This window comes from Ammospiza nelsoni, chromosome 16 (assembly GCF_027579445.1).
Source record: "Ammospiza nelsoni isolate bAmmNel1 chromosome 16, bAmmNel1.pri, whole genome shotgun sequence".
NCBI classification, from domain to species: Eukaryota; Metazoa; Chordata; class Aves; order Passeriformes; family Passerellidae; genus Ammospiza; species Ammospiza nelsoni.
The window spans coordinates 16,072,297-16,092,323 of record NC_080648.1 but is presented as its reverse complement, the minus strand read 5'-3'; the positions used below and the strand labels follow the sequence as shown (position 1 = coordinate 16,092,323).

Here is a 20,027-nt window from a genome sequence, read left to right as displayed (position 1 = left end):
GGGACTTCAGCAGCTTTTTATGTGACTTCCCCTCTAGACTCTTTGCAGCCTCCTTTGGACACTCTCTAATAGCTTTATTCTTCTTTTATTGTGGTTCCCAGATTTGTGAGGACCTGTAGGACAAGCAGGGCTCCAATCTCACTGTGTGCTCAGGGATCCCCATCCAGGGGAACCAGGACATGGCTGAAAACAGAGCCGGGGTCTGAGGGGTACACAGGGAGCCCCAAGAGCAGGGCCAGTCCCACACCTGCACCCATCCAGCACAGCCGGGGCTCTGCCATGACTCAGGGACTTTCTGAAGCCGAGGAGGTGCCACTGCCGTGTTTGTTCAACCATCCTCCACGGATTCTTTACCCATGATTCCACCCCATTAGGCTTCCAGCCACCTGAATTATCGGCACCCACATCCTGTGGTCAGCAGTGCCAGGTCTGGAGCAAACACGTCCTTTGGCACAGCCGGGGTGGTTGGCTGTGGCCAACACCCCGAATATCCCCCGGCACCTCTTCTTGGCCACTTGGTTCCTCTTTGTCCCACCGAGGGGCCACTTTACCCTCTTCCCACTGCATTACCCCGCTCCGCACCCCGTGGTGCCTGCGGGTGCTTCTCCCGGTGCTCCCCATCACCCCGGGAATGCTGTGGGAAGCGCTGAGGTGTCCCTGTCCCCAGATTGTTGGGCTGCGTGGAGAGAGGAACCGGGGGAGGATAGCCGGGGCTGCAGTCGGGAATTTGAGACGGGAACCAAGACCGGGAAGGAAAGCCGGCGGTGAAACCCATCCCGCCCCACGGCAGACGCGCCCTCACCCTTCCCATCACAGAGAACCGGTCCGTCGAGGAGCGGACGGGTCGTCCCGGTGCCGGGACTGGGCGGACCCGCTCCGATCCGCCCCGCGGGCGGTGCCCGGTGCCGACCCGCCCCGTCGGCGAGCGGCGGGCGCGGGGAGCCGGGCGGCGGTAGAGCTGCGGGACGCGCCATGCTGCCCGCTGTCCTCCGCCGATGGCTCCGCCGACCCAAGGTGAGACCGGGGGGGTCGGACCGGGCCGCCCTCCCTGCGCCCGGGACCGGCGGAGCCCCCGAACGAGCCCGTCGGGGCGATCCCGGAGCTGCGGGGATCCCGGGAGCAGCGGGGGCGGCCGGGGTCCCTCGTGGTGGAGGAGGAGGAGGAAGCGGGGGGACTCCGGGGGGCCTTTCCCGGTGTTTACAGGCACGCACGGATCGGTGCCAAAGCTGCCGGGATGCGGCTGAGCTTGTTCATCCTGCTCTGCCCCCGGGGAAACTGAGGCACGGGTGGGTGGGGAGGGCGGCGCTCCCCGGGAGGAGCCTGAGCTGCCGTGGGAGGTCCCACGTACCTGCCCCGATAGGTGTTTGTGGATCCGAGGGGTCCGATCCCCCCGCGAGTGTGGGAACGGGAGTTTGGGATCCCGCTGGAGCAGCACATGGAGATGTGGGGTGTCCCCGCCATCAATCACCGCTCTGCCCTTCCCGCAGCGCTCCGACCCACGCCTGCTCTCCCAGTTCTTCTTTGCCGACGAGAGGGTGGCCCGCGTGGTGGCCGAGATCAACGGGCTGGACGCCGAGCTGGACCCGCAGCAGTACCTGGTGCTCCTCAACCAGCTCCACCTCAGCCAGGTACGGGGCCAGCCCGGAGCCCGCTGTCACTCGGTCCCCCCGAGGCCGCGGTGACACCCCTGCCGTCCCCAGGCTCACCTGCTGGCCGTCCTGGAGCGCATCATGGACGAGTGCATCCCCACGCAGCGCCACAGCCGGGACTACCTGGTCAAGTTCCCCGAGGAGCTCTTGGTGGACAACCTGGGGAACCACATGCTGTTTGCTGCCGAGGTGAGCCCGGGGCCATGGACACCCCACCGGGAGCTGACCCTGGGGTCAGGCATTGACAGTCCCTGTCCCGGCAGTGTCTCCTGGCTGGGACCTTCCTGGAGATGGAGGAGTCAGACGGGGCCCAGCTGCGGCCCCAGGCCAGGAATCTGCTCTGCAGCCTGGAGCTGGTCCGGACAGTGCTGCGGGAGCAGAGCCTGAGCCAGCCCAACTCCTACCCAGAGCCTGTCCGGGCTGTGCTCATCCAATTCGACCGGCTCTTTGCAGAGTTTGAGCTGAGGTAAGGGGCAGGGTTAGGCTGCTGGGGTCCTGGTGGGCTGTGCCAGGGCTGTAGGGGCCTCACAGTCTCCCCATCTCTCCAGCTACGTGTCCTCGCTGGTGGCAGTGAAGTCTCCTGATGAGATCTACAGGCAGCAGGAGATCATTGTGCTCTTCTGTGAGACCGTGGAGAGGTGAGTGAGGGTTGCTATGTGTGGGGTCTGCAGGGACTCCAGCCCCAAGGATGGGCACCATCCCTAGGCTCAGATCTCTGTAAGGGTGTCTGTGTGTCCCCAGAGCCCTGCACCTGGGCTACCTGACCCAGGAGATGATTGATGGCTATGAGCCACTGCTGATGTTCACCATCCCTCGCCTGGCCATTATCAGGTGGGTGCAGCAGCCCCTGGAGAAGGGGGTATGTTCCCTGCCCTGTACCAGCCCCTTCTCTTCATGGGGACTTGGGCTCCCAGGCAACTCCTGACATGAGCTGGGCTCTGTTCCCTCACAGTGGTCTCCTCATCTACCCCGAGGGACCCCTCAGCCTAGAGCGGAGCCCTGAGGAGATGTCCCGGGTCTTCAGCCCCTTCTACAACCTCCTGAAGAAGATCAGGTGTGCAATGGGGGGGCACTGGGCAGGGCTGTGGGGCAGCAGTGGGGCCTGACATGGGGCTGATGCCAACCCCTCGCTGCAGGGACCTGTTGCGGGTGCTGTCAGCAGAGGAGCTCTGCGTGCTGGAGAGGAGCCTGTGCACAGCTGAACAGGAGGAGCCCTGCAGTCCAGAGACCCCCCCAGTCTGGGGGGCAGCTGTGCCCAGTGTGGACCCTCCTGCTCCCTTCAGTCTTCTGGAGGTCCCTAATGCCACCCAACCACTCCCCACCTGCACGACACAAGTGGGACCCCCCAGTGCAGTGGATGATCTGGGCACTGACTGGCAGCAGGGGTGTGCAGAGGGCCAAGATGGCAAATCCCTGTCCACTGGGACAGGGGTATCTCACACCATCCCTGGTGTAATGGTCACCTCCCCCCTGCGCAGCCCCCAGCCCCTGGGGAGCAGCCCAGGGGTGGGGGTCAGTGCCAGCCCCGGTGCCCGCTGCTCGGAGCTGCGCTCCCGCTACAGCAGCACCAAGGACATGCTGCACACCCTCTTCGTCTGCATCTCGGGTGAGTGACCCCCAAGCCAGCCCCCAGCACCCCGATCCCCCAGCACCCCGATCCCCCAGCACCCTGATCCCCCAGCACCCTGATCCCCCCAGCACCCTCATACCTCGAGCACCCTGATTCCCTCCAGCACCCTGATCCCCCAGCACCCTGATCCTCCCCAGCACCCTGACCCCCCCATCCTCCTGGTGCAGGGGTGGCCGATCAGCTCCAGACCAACTTTGCCAGTGACATGCGAAGCATCTTGAAAACGGTCTTCAAGATCGTGTGCTCGCAGGCGGAGCCCTCAGAGGAGCAGAGTTACAACAGTGAGTAATCCCCAGGGACATGTGGTACTGCTTCTCTGCCCTGCCCATTGCCCATCCCTGGTGAGACAAGGCCACAGCCCTAGGCTTGGGAAAAACGTGGCCATTGTGCCAGCCCAGCTTCTGCTTGGCTGGACCACAACCTTTGTTCCCACAGAGGGGAAAGATAGTGACTCCCGTGTGACAGATGCTCCTCGTGTGGCTGACTGCCCGCTGTGCTCCAGCCCTGCAGAGGCTGCCAGGCTCCGGAGGGCAGGTGAGGAGCTGCCCAGGTGCTGTGCCTCTGGGGCAGGGTGTGAGGCTGGGCTGATCCTGCCCCATCCTGCCTTAGGGGGTCTGGCTGTGAGGGGAGCCAGGCTGAGGGGGTTTTATTGATGTGTTTTGCCCAGCAGGTGCCCGGCCACTGCCCGAGTGGGTGCCGGACAGCACATGCAGCCAGTGCTCTGCCTGCCGCTCGCCCTTCACGCTGCTGCGCCGCCGGCACCACTGCCGCAGCTGTGGGAGGGTAGGACAGGGCTGGGATGGGGCATTTGGGGCTCCTGAGGGACTCAGCTCTGCTCAGCCCCTCTCTGGCCTCTCTGCAGATCTTCTGTGCCCGCTGCTCACCGAACACCGCCGTGCTGCCCTACTACAGCCAGAGCAAACCCGTCCGTGTCTGCACCCACTGCTACAGCACGCACCTCCCGCCCGCGTCCCGCTGTGCCCGGAGCCAGTGAGAGCCCCTGTGCCCGATCTGCACCGCGGGAGCCGCACAGCTGGGTGCCCAGGGCCGCTCCGGGGCTGCCGGGCAGCGCCTCGGCCCGTGGCTCTGCTCAGAGCTCGGTGGGCATGGCGGCAGGACCCCCCCACCTGGCGTTGGGCTCCCCCCGGTGCACAGGGGCAGGACCCCACGCACGGCAGCAGCCCGTGCGGAGTGATGGTGGGCGCAGGACCGCCTCTCCTGGAGCACCTGGCCTGCCCTGCTTTGGGTGAGCTGCCGTGCACCTGCCCCCCGGCTGGAAATGTGCTTCGTGGTGGTTTTTTTTCAGGTGAACTTTGGCTGCTGTTGGGCCCGGGGCAGAGTCTGCCCCCCGGGGCCTGGCCTGAGAAGGTGCAAACAGCCCTCACATGACAGCGGGTGCCCCGGGGCCGCCCGTGCCGTGCCGTGCAGTGCCCGGGAGCTGGGCCCGGCGCTCCCCTTCCCTCCCTATCGCCTCCACCCCATGGATTTTAATAAAGAGATAATAAACCCGTCTGTCTGGGCCGTGTGCCGCTGGGCCGCGGCGATCCCGGGCGCGCTGGTGGGCGCGGCCGGTGTGGGGACACCCGTGGGCTCGGTGGGGCGGGGGACGAGGGGCTGTGGGCAGCGGGGCGGGCGCGCTCCCGCACGGGCGGACACGGGCGGGAGCGCCCCGCGCGTCACCGGGCGCGCACGTGGGCGGGCGCACCTTTCCGGGGGCGTGGCCTTTGGGGGGCGTGGCCATAGGGGTGACAATTGCTTAAACACCAACATGGGCGTGGCCCAGGCGTGGGGGGCGTGGCCCGCGCCCTCCCCTCCCGCCGATTCAAATTTGAAGCACGCGCTTTCCCGCCTGAATTTGTTTGCCCGCCGAGGTGACGTCAGCGGCGCGGGGCGCCCCGCAGCCAATGAGCGCGCGGCGCGCGGCCCCCCCAGCGTCCCGCCATGGAGCCCGCGGGCAGCCGCATCCAGGTGCTGCTGCAGGCGGCCGAGTTCCTGGAGCACCGCGAGCACCGGCACCCGCTCGGCCTGGCCGGGGCCGAGCACGGCTACGCCGCTCTCTGCCCCGCGCCGCCGCGCCGGGCCGTGGGCAGCGTCAGGTAAGCGGTGCATGGGTAGGTGGGTGGGTGGCAGCGGGCGGTGGCGGCGGTGCTGATCAGCCGGGTCTCTCCCGCAGGTCGGTGCACAACGCGCTGGAGAAGCACAGGTACGGGGGCGTGGGGGGAGAGCGGCGGGGCAGGGGGTGGTAGGGCCCGTTCCTCTCCCCTGGCTGACCCCCGTGTCGTTCCCGCCGTGCCCGTTGGCAGGAGAGCCCAGCTCCGGTGCTGCCTGGAGCGGCTGAAGCAGCAGGTGCCGCTGGGCGTGGGGCCGGCCCGCTCCACCACGCTGAGCCTCCTGCACCGTGCCCGGCTCCACATCCAGGTGAGCGGGGTGGTGACACCGGCAGCGCTCGGGAGGTCCTGGGGGACAACAGGGCCGCCCAGCTCGGTCCCCGCTCACGGCTCACCGGGCCCCACAGAGGCTGGAGGAGCAGGAACTGAGGGCACGAAGGGCCAAGGACCGGCTGCGGGACCGGCAGCGGAGCCTGCAGCGGCGGCTGGAGTCGCTGCTCTTGCCCGCTGATGGGGAACGGGCACGGGCTGACAGCCTGGACTCCTCCCGGCTATCAGAGCTCTCCGAGGAAGGTAAGGGAAAGAAAGGGGAGAGAAAGAACGAGGGTGGGCAGGGAGGGAAAGCAGCCAAGGGCCTGACCCGGCCTTCCCCACGCGCAGAGGATGCCGAGGTAGAGGTGGATGGTGTGGTGTTCAGCGGGGACCTGCTGCCCGGCTTTGGCACCGGGAGGGAGCACAGCTACTCCAGCCCGCACAGCCCCGCCTCCTGACGGCGCCCGCTGCCTTCCCTGCGCTGCCTGCCCGCCTCCTTCCTGCTGGAAACCCGGCCCCGGCCAGCCTCGGCACAGCTGCCGGGCTAAGGGGCCACAGATGGGGGCCAGAGTCCGGCCCTACTCCCGCACGGCTGGGTGGCACTGGCTGTGGCACTGGGTGCGTGGGGCTGGCACTGTGCTGTGGCACCTGCTGTGCACCACAAGGCACTGGAAGAGGTGCTGGAAGAAGGCCCAGCTGTCACTGAGGACACTCTCCTGCCTCCCCCTGTGCACCCACGGGCAGCCTGGGGACTGCCTGGTGTGGGCATGGGGCGGTGCTGCCCACTGCAGACATGACTACAGAAAAGCTCTCCTGCCCCCGGAGCGCCAGGAGGGGGAAATGAGTGCATTAAGGAACCTGCCTTCCTGCTCCTGCAGCCACCCCGCTCTCTTGTACAGACCCGACACTTTTATAGTAAAGGCACTTGGTAAAACCCTGGGCTGTGTCTTTCCTGCAGAGAGCTGCACCCCCAAAGTGCAGAGCAGCCCGGGGCTCTGCTCTAGCCAGGCCAGCCTCAGCCAAATCAGAGGTGGGAGGAGATTCTTTAATGATAATTACATCTCAGAAAGGGTCAAGCAGCAGCTGATTGTCAGACTTATACAGTTTCTTTAAAAATATAAAATCTAAGGAGTCTCCTATCTGTCCTGGTGCAACTGGCCCCTCACACGTACTGCTTCTTCTTGGTGGCTGCCTTGCTCGCCAGGTCCTTGGCTTTCTCCGTAGCAGCCAGAGCTGTTTCCTTGGCTTTCTCGGTCGCTTCCTTGGCTGTCTCCACCAGTGTTTTGGATGGAGCTTCTCCTACAACATGGAAGCCATTAACCCCCCAGGAGTGCCGGCCAGACCGGCCCCACCACCCCGGCACTTCCCCACGCGGGGAGGAAGATGAGCCCGGCGCTCCTGCCCCCAGCGGGTCAGGGCACGTCCAAAGGGGAACCGCAGGGGTGTGACTGTCACCACGTTCCACCCCCTCCTGCCTGCACAACACCCGTGCCCGGCCCTGCAATCACTGCTGGCCTGATCCACTCAGGGAAGAGCAGGCTGTGCCAAGACACAGGGCAAAGGCAAGGGGTGAGAATTTCACAGTCAGATTAGTTCAAGCAGCAACCTGCCCATGGACTGGAGTGTTCCCAGTGTGACCTCTAACTCCAAGAGACCCATCCCGGTCAGCCCCAGCCTGCCCTTGGTGCCCACCTTGCATTTTTGCTAGCACATATTCAAATCCCTTAGTGCTCTTGGTCACGTTGCTTTTGAACCTGGCCAGACCAAACTCCTGCAAGAGAAAAGTCAGTGAAGGTGTGAGCCCTGTCACACGCACAGTCCCTGGGGCTTTATCCTAGCTTGGAAAAATCACAGTGACTTTCATAGTGATGGTTCTGGGTGCCTCAAGAGCTCATGAGGATAGGGGGGAACAACGGGAAAGGGTGTAAAACCAGCACAAGGGAAGGGTAGAGCAGGGGCGAGCAGCAACTTTAGTGCTTGAGCTCACCTGGATGGCCCGCGAGACGCCGAAAAGGCTGGAGGATACCCAGGCTTCCCGCTTGACCTCGGTCCAGTTGCTGTTCTCGGGGTTCACCCGGTACTCGCAGCGCTCCTCCACCACCTGCGGGAGGCACAGCCCGGCCATGGGCACTGCTGGGTCCCCTCCACCCCACACACACCGCCCAGCCCAGCACCTACCATGAGACGAGCGTGGTTGATGTTCCAGGTGAATGTGGTCATGGTTCGGTTCTTGGGGTCCACGATAGAGTCCTCCAGGATGTAGACGGAGTGGGCGACATTGGCTGGGAAGAAGCGCTCTGCCCAGCGCGGCATCCGGTTGGTCTTGGTCAGGAGCCGCCGAGAGAGCAGCTTGTGGTCCGGCGTCACCTCCCGGTGCACGATGTCTTCGGTCAGGACATGTTTGCTAAAATGGGGAAGGAAACATCACGCCCTGCTCCTCGCCGGCTCCCCCCGGGGCTGGCAATCGCCAGGAACGGAACGATTAATGCAGGGAGGGCACCGGGGGTGCGGGACACCCATCCCCGCCGGCCGGAGCCCGCGGGACCCCCGGGGAACGGGCTGGGCTGGGGACCGGGCGTGGCACCGATCCCGGGTGGGACCGAGCGGCGGAAGGAGGCGGGGATCGAGGAGGGCCCCGGCGCACCTGTAGGGGTTGGGGTAGCGCTGCCAGAAGGCGGCGAACACCTGGTCCCAGGGCCCCTTGAGGACGCCCAGGCTGGCGCAGTATTTCCCCATCGGGGCCGCCGCTCAGGCCCGCGCCTGCTGGGCGGCCGCCATGCGGCCCGCGCGCCCCGCCCCGCCCCGCCCCGCCGCGCGCTTCCGCCCCGCACTGCGCACTTCCGGCACGCCCCGCCCGGTTCCGGTCCCGCCCCGCCCGGTTCCGGCCCCGCCCCGCCCGGTGCGGCCCCGCCCCGCGGCGGCGGCGGCGCGAGGATGAGCGGGAGGCGGGTGGACGCCAAGGTGGTGCTGCTGGGGCAGGAGGGCGTGGGCAAGAGCAGCCTCGTGGAGCGCTGCGCCCACGGCCGCTTCCGCGCCGGGCCCTACCAGAACGTGAGTGACACCCGGCACCGCGCGGCCCCGGCGTGGCGCCCCCGCGTCTCCCTCGCCTCCCCGGGATGAGCCCCTCGCGTGGCCCCCCCTCGTCCTGCCCGTGGTCCCCCCGTTTCCGCGCCGTGTCCCCGGGATGCTGCCACCCATGTCTGTGGGACGGCGTCCCCTCGCGTTGTCCCCGCCGTGTCCGGGCTGGGACCCGCCACATCCCTCCCGCCGCCGCGGGTCGGTCCCCGCGTGTCTCAGCCTCTTTCCGCATGCTTCGGGTGAATTCCCCCGTGTCCCTGCCCCGGTTTCCACCGTGTTGCCAGGACAGGTGCCCCCGCATGCCCGGGCCGGTTCCCACCGCTCCTCTTGCTTCGCTTGCAGACGATCGGAGCCGCTTTTGTGGCCAAGGTGATGACTGTGGGGGACCAGACCGTGACCCTGGGCATATGGGTAAGTGCAGGGCTGTGCCAGTGCCCCGCTGACATCCCTTGCCACCCCTGGTGAGGGACCCGAGACCCTCCGAGCCTGTCACCTGCCTGTCGCCCGCAGGACACGGCGGGCTCGGAGCGCTATGAGGCCATGAGCCGCATCTACTACCGGGGAGCCCGGGCTGCCGTGGTCTGCTACGGTAAGGGCACGGGGAATGGAAGGGGAAGGAGCTGGAGGGGGCAAAGGGCCCGGGCTGGGGTGGTGGTGGTGACACCGGTGGGTCGGGCACTGAGGGGCAGTGTCACCAGACCCGATTGCTCCCCCCAGATCTCACCGACAGTGGCAGTTTCCAGCGAGCCAAGTTCTGGGTGAACGAGCTGCAGAACTGTGAGGAGGTACGGGGGTCTGGGGGCTGTGAGGACAAGGGGGGCTGGTGGTGGGGACCATCCCTCCCATCCCTGTTCCTGCCGCAGGGCTGCCGGATCTACCTGTGTGGCACCAAGAGCGACCTGCTGGAGGAGGACAGGAGGAAGAGGGGGGTTGACTTCCACGACGCGCAGGACTACGCTGATGGTACGGGCCGTGCTGGCCCTTCCCGGGCCCAGGAGCTTTGAGTGGGTGGGGAGTGAGGGAGGATTGAGCTGCTCTTCCCACACGAGGAGCTCTGCCCTTGCCGTGGGCCCGCAGCAGGTCCAATGGCACTGGGGCTCCCTGTATGGTGAGGCACGGGCTCTGCCAGGGACCTCCCTGGGCACAGCGTGTCCTGACAGGGGCAGGCTCGTGGCCAGCTGGGCCAAGGGGCCGGGAGCCCTGCCCTGTGTCCCTGCCAGCCTGCTGTCAGCAGCTGTGCCCAAGGGGTGACTCTGGGGCAGACGTGCCCATGGAGCTGTATCTGCTGAACCTGCAGCAAGTGCCAACCTGGGCCCTCATTTCAGAAATCAAAGCAGACCTCTTTGAGACCTCCAGTAAAACGGGCCAGAGCGTGGGTGAGTACCTCTTTGCTGGGGCTGTGTCCTGGCTGAGCAGGGCTGGGGGCTCTGCCTGCCAGGGGGGCACCCACACGTGCCATGCCTCCTCTGCCTCCAGATGAGCTGTTCCAAAAGGTGGCCGAGGACTACGTCAACTTCTCCGCCTTTCAGGTGATGACAGGTGAGTAGGAGGGACCTGGCCCTCCCCTGGCACCCTTCCCTGTGCCTCTGGGTGCAGAGCATGAGCTCTGGGGGTCTGGCACTGCTTCCCTTGGGGCTGCTGTGGCTCCATGCCAGGGATTGTCTCACAGAGTTTGAGTTCTATCACAGCATCCTCCTGCCTGCTCAGGCCGGGCTCAGCACATCCACCCAGCTGGCTCATGGTGGCCTTTGGGAGCCAGGAGCCTTGCTGGGCTGCAGGACCAGGCCTGCCCAGGCATGCTCAGCCTGGCTGTGCCTCCTGCCCTGGGCTGGGCCGTGCTGTGTGAGCCATGCCATGACCCTGAACCTCAGCACTTCTCTATGGGGCACCAAACCCTCCCCAGGGCACCTGCCCACAGCTGGGACCAGCAGCTTTGGTGGCGTGGACGTGCCAGCAGCCCACCGCTCACGCTCTCTTCCAGAGGACAAGGGTGTCAACCTGAGCCAGAGGAACAGTCCCTACTTCTACAGCTGCTGCCACCACTGAGCCCCCGTGCCAAAAGGGAATTGCTGCTGCAGACGGGCAGCTGGCGCTCACCGGACTGCTCCGGGTTTTTACCTGCTGTGTTTTAGCTGTTGGGCCTGGCTCCAGCCCAGCCTCCGGACTGCTCTCCTGGCACACAGAGCGGCACAGCTCTGCCGTGCCCTCCCAGGAACCATGGACTGTCACTCTGGGCACCCCCTCCCTGCCACCTGTGGTGTTTGTGGGAGCCGTGGTGGCCCAGCGGTGGCCAGTAACTTATTCTCTCAGAGATGCTCGATTCTTTGCAGATTTATTTAAGCGTCTTCTCTCGAGGTGTACAATGTAAATAAAACGCGTTGTGGTCTGAGCCATACCCCCCTGCGCGCCAGGCCCTCAGGGCTCTCCCTTCCCTGCCTCCCCCCACTCAGCAAGACAAACCACAAGAGGACATCGAGAGTAAAGTTAAACTTTACTTTACAGTAATTTTTCTTCTATATACAAAGAATTACAGTACATGTTCTGGGAGCACCTGGGCAGGGCAACCCTCTTTTCATGATAAGTTTCACATACACAGCCAACAGTCTAAGGGGAGCAAAATGAAAGTAATCAATGGTCCAAGACTCTCCCCTCTCCCTCTTCTAAAAATAATATACATGCTGGAAATATGTAGTTTACTCTCACCTGCTCTGGCATTCCTTCTTACAACTGACAGATGACTCCAGGCCAGGGCTGAGCACCCCTTTGTGCCCCCTGCAGTGCTCTGGCACTGGCCTCTGCCTTGGCTGGGATCCTCGACTCCTGATGTGTTTCCCTCTGCCTGAGCCTGCAGAACAGGACCCTGTGGGGGACCCCCATTCACCACCACCCTGTGGGCAGCAGACCTCGGAGGGGAAGGAAGGCAGCATGGGGCTGCTCACACCGAGGTTCTTCCCACAAGCAAACCTCTCATGGCTCCAGCACAAATTACACTGCTGCCATGAGTGTCCCGCCATGTCCCCAGGCAGTGAGGAAGGGGCAGTGGGCAGCCCCCTTCCCCAGGGCCGTCGGCCAGCTGGCAGCCAGGTCCCCAGCTGTGAGCACACAGTGCTGGAGGGTGGCAGGGGACATTACCAGCGAGGCACGGTGCCCAGCATGGTCAGTGTCTCGGGGGCGAGCAGGCTGGTGGGGCAGTGAGCTCAGCACCACGGATATGCAGGGCTGGGAGCGCCACTGCTGAAAGGCTTCCAGGGCCCCTCCAGCCTGCCCCCCTGCTGCCAACACATCTCACATCTCACCTCCCACCCACACCAGCCGGGGCCACCAGCTCCAGCCACGCTCCACCTTGAGCCTCCCGGTGCTTGCTGCTTTTCCTTTCAACAAGTTCCCAGTGTCTACAAAAAATACACAAAACCCAGTTCCTTGAAGTCAACAACTCGGAAACATCAGAAAAAGAAACAAAAACTGAAACCAGCTCAGTACCAAACGGACACGAAGAACATGCAGTAGCAGATGCCTGCTTGCTTCACGTGGCTCCACGGGCTCCCCAGGGGCTCAGTGGCACACTGGTTTAGTCTCAACACCACCATAAACTGAAGGAACCAAGTCACTCCTTGCCCTGTTTCAGTCACAAGGAGTGCTGAAGCCCGGCCCCAGCTCCAGGGGGATGGGATCAGCTGGCCAAGAAGCCCCAGCCCATGGGCCAGGAGCCGTGAGTCCAGCCCTACTGTGCTAAGCTGCCAACGGTTTACAATAGCACCACAATAGCCCAAGGGCTTTGCCAAGGGCAAACATGATTAAAACTTTACCTTGAAATAGGCCATAGCAACACCCATTTCTCAGATTTCCCTAGGAGGTAGATTCAGTGCTGTAGGGACTGTCCATCACTGCTGCTCCTCCAGCCCGAGCTCACACAACCTGTCCTGTTCCCCTGGCACCAAACTTTGCTCACATCACTTTTGTAGGACCCGGAGCAGGAATCTTGCACCCTCCCATCTCCTGCTAAACAAGGGCACTGCCACCCCACAGGTGAGACTCCTGCTGAAGCCAGGCGTGTGGCAGAGCAGTCCCCAAGCTCCAGTGTCCCGTGTCCCAGGCCCTGGGAGCCCCAAGCACCCATCAGCCCAGCTGTGCTGCTGCAGGAGGAGCAGCCTTGGCTGCAAATGCTGCCACCAGCGTTATCACTATCACAGGAGGGTGGGTAATAGCACGGGCAAAGCCTGGGAGATCAAACACAGCATCCCCCCCATACTTTCAGAGTAGCTGCACGATTTGCCACTTTGCTTTAACACTCACTGGCTAGCAAAGGCAAAAAAGCCTCATCAGTAATTTAGGGCAAAGCACATTACAAGCAGGTTACAATTATGGTTATTCCAAACATCAAGCAAAGTCAGAAGTTAAGGCTGAAATTAAAAATAAACAGAAGGTCTTGAAGGTCTGAAGTTTCTCAAACTCCCCTTGCCCTGTCACAACACTGGTTGTGGTGTCCAGATACGAGCTGGGCACACCCAGAGCATGCTCAGGGCGAACACACTGCCAAGAGCATCAAAGTTAGGGCTGCTTTTTCTTTCTCATCCGTTTTTGTTTTCTGTGAAACTAAGCTGAAGCTTTTCCAGCAGATGCACTGTCTCACCTTAGTTCTTTAATGTCCTTTACATTCAATCATCTCTCTTATCTCCTGAACTCTAACACCAGCCACGCCTTCAGAGCCTCTGCCTGCAGGGGTTTAACCCTGAATTAACACGTGCTCCCACAGTACCACCCAGATGCTTTGTGTATTGAAGTGACTCTGGTTCCTGTGGAGCTTTTTTTTGTTAAATAGGAAAAGTTTAACTGGAGAACAGCAATAAAGCAAGCTACCATGAGCTAATTTGCATCTGCAGACGTGCAGTAGGTGAGTTGATTATTCCTTACAGTGATAACTCTCCTGCTAGATTCACCAGAGCCCTGGTTGACTGTGGGCACTGGGGAAGATGGGACAAGCCCTGCAGAACAGTGGCCTGTGCCTGCTCCCCTCATCCTGCCCACACATCCCACACACCCCGTGCTGGCTCCTCCTCTGTAACCCTCATCCCCACAGGGCACAAGGCCTTGACCTTGCTGTTACCCCTCATCAGGGCTCCTCTGTCACAAAGGACACCTGGGACTCTCCTGCCCACTAAAGTGGGTCCTCCAGTGGGGTGGAGGCCACAGCCCACTGCTCTGAGCAGGGCCAGCAGGGATGGTGACCAACAAAGTGTTCGCACAGGAGCAGAGCCTGCATCCCCTTCAGAAATGGGAAGAGTGAGCTACTCCTACCAGGAATGAGTCTGGAAAATTCCTGTGAGCCATCGTGGGACACCAAGGAAGGGACAGAGATAATTACACCCTTGATTCTCCCTCTACAGTGCTCCACAGCAGTGAATCAACACAGGAGTCACCTCTCACCCACCTGGGGTGCAATTAGGGCTGACCCAGGACTAAGTGACCAGGTGCTTGGATCCCTCCAACCCAGCAAGAGCATCACAGCCTTGGCATGGAGCTGTTGCACAGGTCTGAGCCCAGCACGAGGCTGCAGCAGTGTCTCCCACAGAGTCTGCCAGGGGAATGGGTTACTTTGCCTCTACCCTCTACTTTTAAAAGCCCTCGTGATTCAAACTGGCTGAATTCTGAAGGCAGCAACAAATGGCAGCAAACAAACCCAACTGCTTCAAAACAGACATGTCCCTCTCCTCCTCCAAGGCAGTGCTGCCAGCTGCCACCACAGTGAGTCACCTGTAACCTCGAGTACAGAAGATGCCCACATTTCCTTCACAAGGGTTTTGCTGCCTGAAGCTGTTCCCCAGCTCCTGCTCCCTGATGAGGGCAGGCTGGACAAGGGCAGAGCTGCTGGGACCTCTCTCTACAGCTGGTCAAGCCTTGTCTACGTGACCCAGAAAAGCCCAGACTCCCCAAAGCACCACAACTCCCTCCTGATCTGACAGAGCATCACCCAAGGCTCCAGCAAGAGCAAAGAGGGAAGAGCAGCTTCCTGGCTTCCTCCTTCAATCAAGTTCCTCAACACCAGTTTAGCCAAGCAGCCTCCGAGCTAAGCTGAACTCAACTTCCCAACAGCAGCTGCAAGATAAGAAGCCAGAAACCTGGATCCTTGTGGAAAAGGGAGACAAGAAGAGAGACAGGGTACAGTAGCTGCAATAAAGTAGGCTGTGGAAAATGCCATGCAAAGGTTTAATCCACGTTCACTGCTCCAAAAAAGCTTTTGGGAAAGCACCTGCTGGCATGAAGGGTGGCTGCTGCCATGAGCCTCACCCTGCCACGTGAGCCCGCGATTTATAGAAGTGATTTTTTTTTCAAACCTGCTCTTGTGAGAATTCACTGAGAACTTCTCCATTTTACAGATTTAAAAAAGCCTGCACCAAAAATATTCACAGTTTATTTTTTCATGAAACAAGTAACTAGTTAACACGTGACAATGCGAAGCGGAGGTGGACAGAGCAGTGCAGAGACCTCTCTGGTTACAGTGGGAGCTAGCTGGGTGCTGGCACTGAGGAAACCCTACTTACACAATCTACATGACTATGTCCAGCTCATGGGAAGGTTTATAAATGTAAATTCAAGATTTATTTTCCTTCTCACACATGATAAATACTTAATATACTGAACGCCATTTTTTTTTTTTTATTTTTGTTTAAAAACCTTAATGAATGCCCTTAAGGTAATCTCTCTCAATGGATCTGAGTTGTCCTGATTCCCTTTGTGGAGCAGTCACACAGAAATGCAAGCTGCTTGCATTTCCCTAGTTTCAGCAGCAAGCAGGAACTGACCTGCCAGTCTTCCCGGAAAAAAAACATTAAACAAGTAAGTTTCCATAAGCCATAAAGCTTTTCCAAGTTGTGAGCTATTCTACAAAGATCTGAAATGATTCGGACTAGAGAAGAGATAGCACTGGTAATGTCCCCTTGTGCCCAGCACGCCCGGCCTCTACAGCAGGACGTTGTCTCAGGGTGCACACATCAGGAAATGAGAACGGATCAGGATTTGTCTTGGTACAGGTGTCTGCCTCCCTTCATAGAAAACTGCAAAGCTCATGACTGTCTGCTCTGGGAGCAGCAGGCACTTGCAAGCCAGGTGGGAACAAGGACCTGCTCCCATGCTGGAGGAAGGAGGTCAGCAGGGGGCTGAACTCTCCCTTCCTGGGGAGGGGCTGTGGATCTGCCTGGAAGGAGAAGGAGAAGGACACACACACTGGAGCTGCGCAAGGGTCTGGCGGCGGCACGGAGATCCGAGGCTGCGGCCCCAGATCGGTGGAGCTCAGGTAATTACAGAGGTAATGTGTTGTGAGAGTGGGAAAAAGCTGGTCAGCAGCGTTTCCTTGGCAGGACACCAACCCTATCCAGGCCAGGCAGTGCCACCAAAGGAGGCCTGTCCTCCTCCTGCCTGCGAGGGTGCCGGTGGTCACGAGTTGCTGCAGGTCCCTGGGACTCTACTGCCTGCCCCACGAGCACCACAGCCACACCAACTTCTGCCTCAACGCTTGAGTGAGCGGCTTTCAGCAGGCCTAGTCTGGACACCAGCTCGATGACCACCAGGTACTAAACATCGCCTTCACTGTAAAAGGGAGAAGAGAAAAACAGAAAGCCAGGCAGCTGCTGGAGCCCACCGTGTTCCAGTGTGAGAACTACAATTCAGTTGGATGGACGCACACGCGCACACACACATGCACACCAACACAGTCCAGTTAATTCAAGTCTCCTTTGGTTGTAGAAGAGTTAAGCCAGAAGCTACACAAGGGGAAAGTGTTGAGATGGGTCCCGATCCAGCTAGGGCACCCTTGCCTCTGTGCAGTGAGCAGGACAGGCTTGGCTTGCTGCTGGCAACACCAGGTGTGATGGGAACGTGTTCTGAACACATCTGAGGCAAAGGGAGAAAGGACTGCTCAGTCCGCTGGCTCACGCTGACAACACAGGTCTAGAAGAGACTGGATGGAAATTGGAAAGGGAGCGCTGTGCCCCTGGCAGGGCAGTGCTCAGCACCTCCAGGAACCCACTCTGCTCTGCTATTGCTACTTTATGGGTCACTACGTTGTCAAGTGCAGGAAAACACTCCGTGTGTCCTGTGCTAAAGGATTAAGACACAAGAATGAAAAGACTCCCAGATGACTTCTTCCAAGATCTCTTTTCCCTGACTTCCTCCAGATTTCCCACTTCTTGGGCCTGGACAAAAAGCTCTGTAAAAAAGGAGCCTGAATGGATACTGCCTATTGGCCTATTGCTGGAGAAAACTGCACTGAGCAAGTGCAGGAGCTCCTGTCCCATCTCACTGGAGACGATCCCTGTCCTTGAGCAAACCACACACACAGCATGTCCCAGTAAACACACGGACAAACCTCATAAAGCAACGCCCTGCAGGGACAGAGACCTGGGCAGGTGACATAAAATCCCTTCCCTGCTTCTGGAGTCTGGCAAGGATACACACCTGACTGCTCACCAGATGATCCCTGAAACATCTCCAGTGCCAGGGCAGCCTGACTGATCCATTTTCTTTAAATGCAGTAACAAGAGCAAGGCCCTGGCTGTGCCTAGGAACCCACCTACGAATCAAACCTGGAGCTTGAACACGCTGGATCAGTAATGTGACCATTTCAATGGAATTGGGAGATTTTTACCCAGAGTGGACTCTTTATTTCAGCTTTACCATTTGTAAAAGGAAGAGGAAAAGGTCACAGATGCTCTCTCCCTTTGACTGGGCCAGATTCAGATTTAAGAGAATGTCCTTGCTCATGTCACAAGAGAATATGGATGGGATGTGCATGGGTTAGGGGCTGGGCTCAGGGAAGTGAATAAAAAAAACAAAACAAAGATTCCCCCTCCCTAAACATTAAACGACTGAAACCTGCCTCCCATATTCACCAACCTCACTTTGGCTCTGAGTCAGCCAACTCACGACAGACAGAATCCTGGTTACGGGCTAGCGCTGTGTTTTGTTCAGGCAAAGGGTCCTGCCCCCGAGGAGTCTGTGCTTTTCCACTCAGCCAAGCAATCTGATCGATTGCCTGAACGTTCGTGACGAGCCACTGCATCTGCTCCGGGGGAGCTTCCCTGGCTGGCCGAGGGGTCTGCTCGAATGCACACAATCTCTCTGATGTCCACGGGCTCTGCTCCGAGGGGGCTGAGGCCACTTCCCAGCTGGGCTGAAGGCTTGGCTCTGGTAGTTTCTCTGCTGTCCGGGAAGGCTGCTCCGCAGGCGTCAGCGTTTTCGTGGTGGACCAGTGGCTTTGCTCGTGCGTCTGTAGTTTCTCTGTAGGCCAAGGTACTTGTCCGACCTGTGTCACCACCTTCCCAGCAGACCAAGAGATTTGCTCCCCAGCTAACATGGTCCTCTCTTTCTGCTGGGGACTCGGCTCCATGGCTGGGGCTCCTCTCTCCTTCAGCTGAGCGTTCTGGTCGACGGGACGCAGCGCCTTCTCCGACAGCAACAGCCTCGGAGCTGATGCAGCCAGAGGCTTGTCCGAGGCCTGAGGCCGAGGAGCCACAGCAGGAGCCAGCTTATCTGATGCCTGAGGCCACGGGGCTGTAAGAGTGAGAGGCCTCTCCAAGAGCTGAGGCCGAGACACCCCAGAGCTGAGAGCCTTTTCCAAAGGAAGAACTCGCAGGGCCCCGGAGTCAGCAGCCTTCTCTGCAGGAAGGGGCCGCAGCACCCCGGAGGACAGAGACTTCTGTGTGAGCGGGAGCCGAAGGGCCCCTGAGCTGTGACCCTTCTCCGTGGGGAGGACGTGCGGTGACCGGGAGCCAGGGGCCTTCTCTGGAGACAGGGGCCATGGCAGCCCTGAGCTGGGAGCCTTCTCTGTGGGCAGGATCTGAGGCACACCCGAATCAGCAGCCTTCTCTGGAGGCAGGGGACGGGGTGACCCAGAGCTGGGAGACTTCTCTGTGTCTGGGACCCGCACTGCCCCAGAGAAGGAAGCCTTTTCTAGAGTTGGGGATTGTGGTACTGCTGATCCAGGAGCCTTCTCTGAGGGCAGGATCCGTGAGACTGGGGAGTCTGGGACTTTTTCAACAGAAACAGACCACAGCACCTCAGGACTGGAAGCCATCTCCAATTCTGGGACCTGCGGCACCACAGAGCTGGAAGCCTCTTGCACAGCCTGTGGCTGCGGACTCTGGGCAGAGGAATCATCCAGGGGCTGGAGCTGATCGGCCTCAGGAGGCTCATCCTGGGACTGCAGCATCCCCACGGTGGCCAGGAGTCTGTCAGACAGTGGAGGAGGCAGGCATTTCACAGGGAACTCATCCAGCAGCTCGGGCTGCTGCACCCTGCTGTCAATGAGGGACTCGTCCGATAACTCCAAAACCTCGGGGGCATCAGGAGTCTCATCTGCCAGCTGGAGCTGCAGGTCAGCAGCAGTGACAAGTGACTCATCCAGCGGGGACTGAGGTGATCCTGGAGGAGATTTGCTGGGCAGCTGAGGCTGCGAGGCGTCGCTGGAGGCCTCGTCCAGCGGCCAGAGCACGGCGTTGCTGGCAGGTTTGTCGGGCTGCTGGGGCCGCAGCGCTACAATGATGGGCTGCTTCTCTGACTGCAGCCTCAGGGACAGGGCGGCCTGTGGCTTGTCTGAGGGCTGCAGGCGGAGCGACAGCGTGGTGGGAGGTTTGTCCGAAGGCTGAAGCCGCAGCGAGAGGGTGGTGGAGGGTTTGTTGGATGGCTTCAGCCTCAGTGACAAGGTGGCGGGGGGTTTATTTGACGGCGGCAGTCTCAGAGCCAGGGTGGCAGGCGGTTTGTCTGGTGAAGGTAGCCTGAGGGCCAGAGTGGTAGGGGGTTTGTTTGATGGCTGCAACCTCAGGGCAAGGGTGGTGGGGGGCTTGTCTGAAGAAGGCAGCCTCAGCGCTAGGGTAGCAGGGGGCTTTTCTGGTGACTGCAGTCTGAGGGCCACAGACTGAGGTAGGCTGTCCAGGGGCTGAACACTCAGGTCTGTGTCTGCCTCTGTTTCTGCAGGCACCTGCTCTGGTGGCTGGGTGTCCTCGCCGTTAGTCAGGCCTTCTATGGGAGGTGCATACTCACGAATTTCTCCTGGCTCTAGAGGGTGAGGCCCACAGGGATCATGCTCTGTGCAGCATAATCGTCCATCCAGCTTGGAGATGAAGAGCATTCCTTCCCGGTGCTGCTTGCAGAAGGACCTGGGGCACATCTCGCAGAACGAAGCTGCTTCCTTACCACACACGTCACATTGATGCCACGGGCACTCCCACTTTCCTGCAGCACAGACACGGGAGAAAA

General features: G+C 60.8%; 5 protein-coding genes across 5 annotated transcripts in view; 3 read left to right on the top strand and 2 right to left on the bottom strand.

The window, feature by feature from the left end:
- The first annotated feature begins 903 nt into the window (after window positions 1-903).
- On the top strand, window positions 904-4,290 carry LOC132080519 (lateral signaling target protein 2 homolog). Its single transcript, XM_059483723.1, has 12 exons — window positions 904-1,014; window positions 1,488-1,628; window positions 1,701-1,838; window positions 1,913-2,115; window positions 2,198-2,287; window positions 2,391-2,480; window positions 2,602-2,703; window positions 2,786-3,255; window positions 3,447-3,560; window positions 3,715-3,813; window positions 3,947-4,062; window positions 4,142-4,290. The coding sequence occupies exons 1-12, from the start codon at window positions 973-975 to the stop codon at window positions 4,271-4,273; spliced, it is 1,737 nt and encodes a 578-aa protein (XP_059339706.1). The 5' UTR covers window positions 904-972; the 3' UTR covers window positions 4,274-4,290.
- A 930-nt stretch (window positions 4,291-5,220) lies between these two features.
- On the top strand, window positions 5,221-6,633 carry MXD3 (MAX dimerization protein 3). The gene is made up of 5 exons (XM_059483738.1): window positions 5,221-5,375; window positions 5,453-5,482; window positions 5,583-5,697; window positions 5,795-5,960; window positions 6,048-6,633. Exons 1-5 carry the CDS (start codon window positions 5,221-5,223, stop codon window positions 6,155-6,157), a joined length of 576 nt encoding a protein of 191 aa, XP_059339721.1. The 3' UTR covers window positions 6,158-6,633.
- A 92-nt stretch (window positions 6,634-6,725) lies between these two features.
- Window positions 6,726-8,505, bottom strand: PRELID1 (PRELI domain containing 1). The gene is made up of 5 exons (XM_059483611.1): window positions 8,344-8,505; window positions 7,878-8,103; window positions 7,687-7,800; window positions 7,392-7,470; window positions 6,726-6,998 (listed from the first exon to the last, which is right to left on the bottom strand). Exons 1-5 carry the CDS (start codon window positions 8,433-8,435, stop codon window positions 6,862-6,864), a joined length of 648 nt encoding a protein of 215 aa, XP_059339594.1. The 5' UTR covers window positions 8,436-8,505; the 3' UTR covers window positions 6,726-6,861.
- An 80-nt stretch (window positions 8,506-8,585) lies between these two features.
- On the top strand, window positions 8,586-11,172 carry RAB24 (RAB24, member RAS oncogene family). The gene is made up of 8 exons (XM_059483926.1): window positions 8,586-8,750; window positions 9,120-9,188; window positions 9,288-9,366; window positions 9,495-9,562; window positions 9,641-9,740; window positions 10,103-10,153; window positions 10,254-10,316; window positions 10,759-11,172. The coding sequence occupies exons 1-8, from the start codon at window positions 8,634-8,636 to the stop codon at window positions 10,821-10,823; spliced, it is 612 nt and encodes a 203-aa protein (XP_059339909.1). The 5' UTR covers window positions 8,586-8,633; the 3' UTR covers window positions 10,824-11,172.
- Window positions 11,173-15,143: 3,971 nt separating this feature from the next.
- The window catches only part of NSD1 (nuclear receptor binding SET domain protein 1), a 54,867-nt gene continuing 49,983 nt past the window's right edge, over window positions 15,144-20,027 (bottom strand). The window contains exon 23 of the mRNA XM_059483924.1: window positions 15,144-20,003. Within this exon, the coding sequence (XP_059339907.1) occupies window positions 17,668-20,003 (2,336 nt within the window). The 3' untranslated portion in view covers window positions 15,144-17,667. The remainder of the gene's footprint in view (window positions 20,004-20,027) is intronic.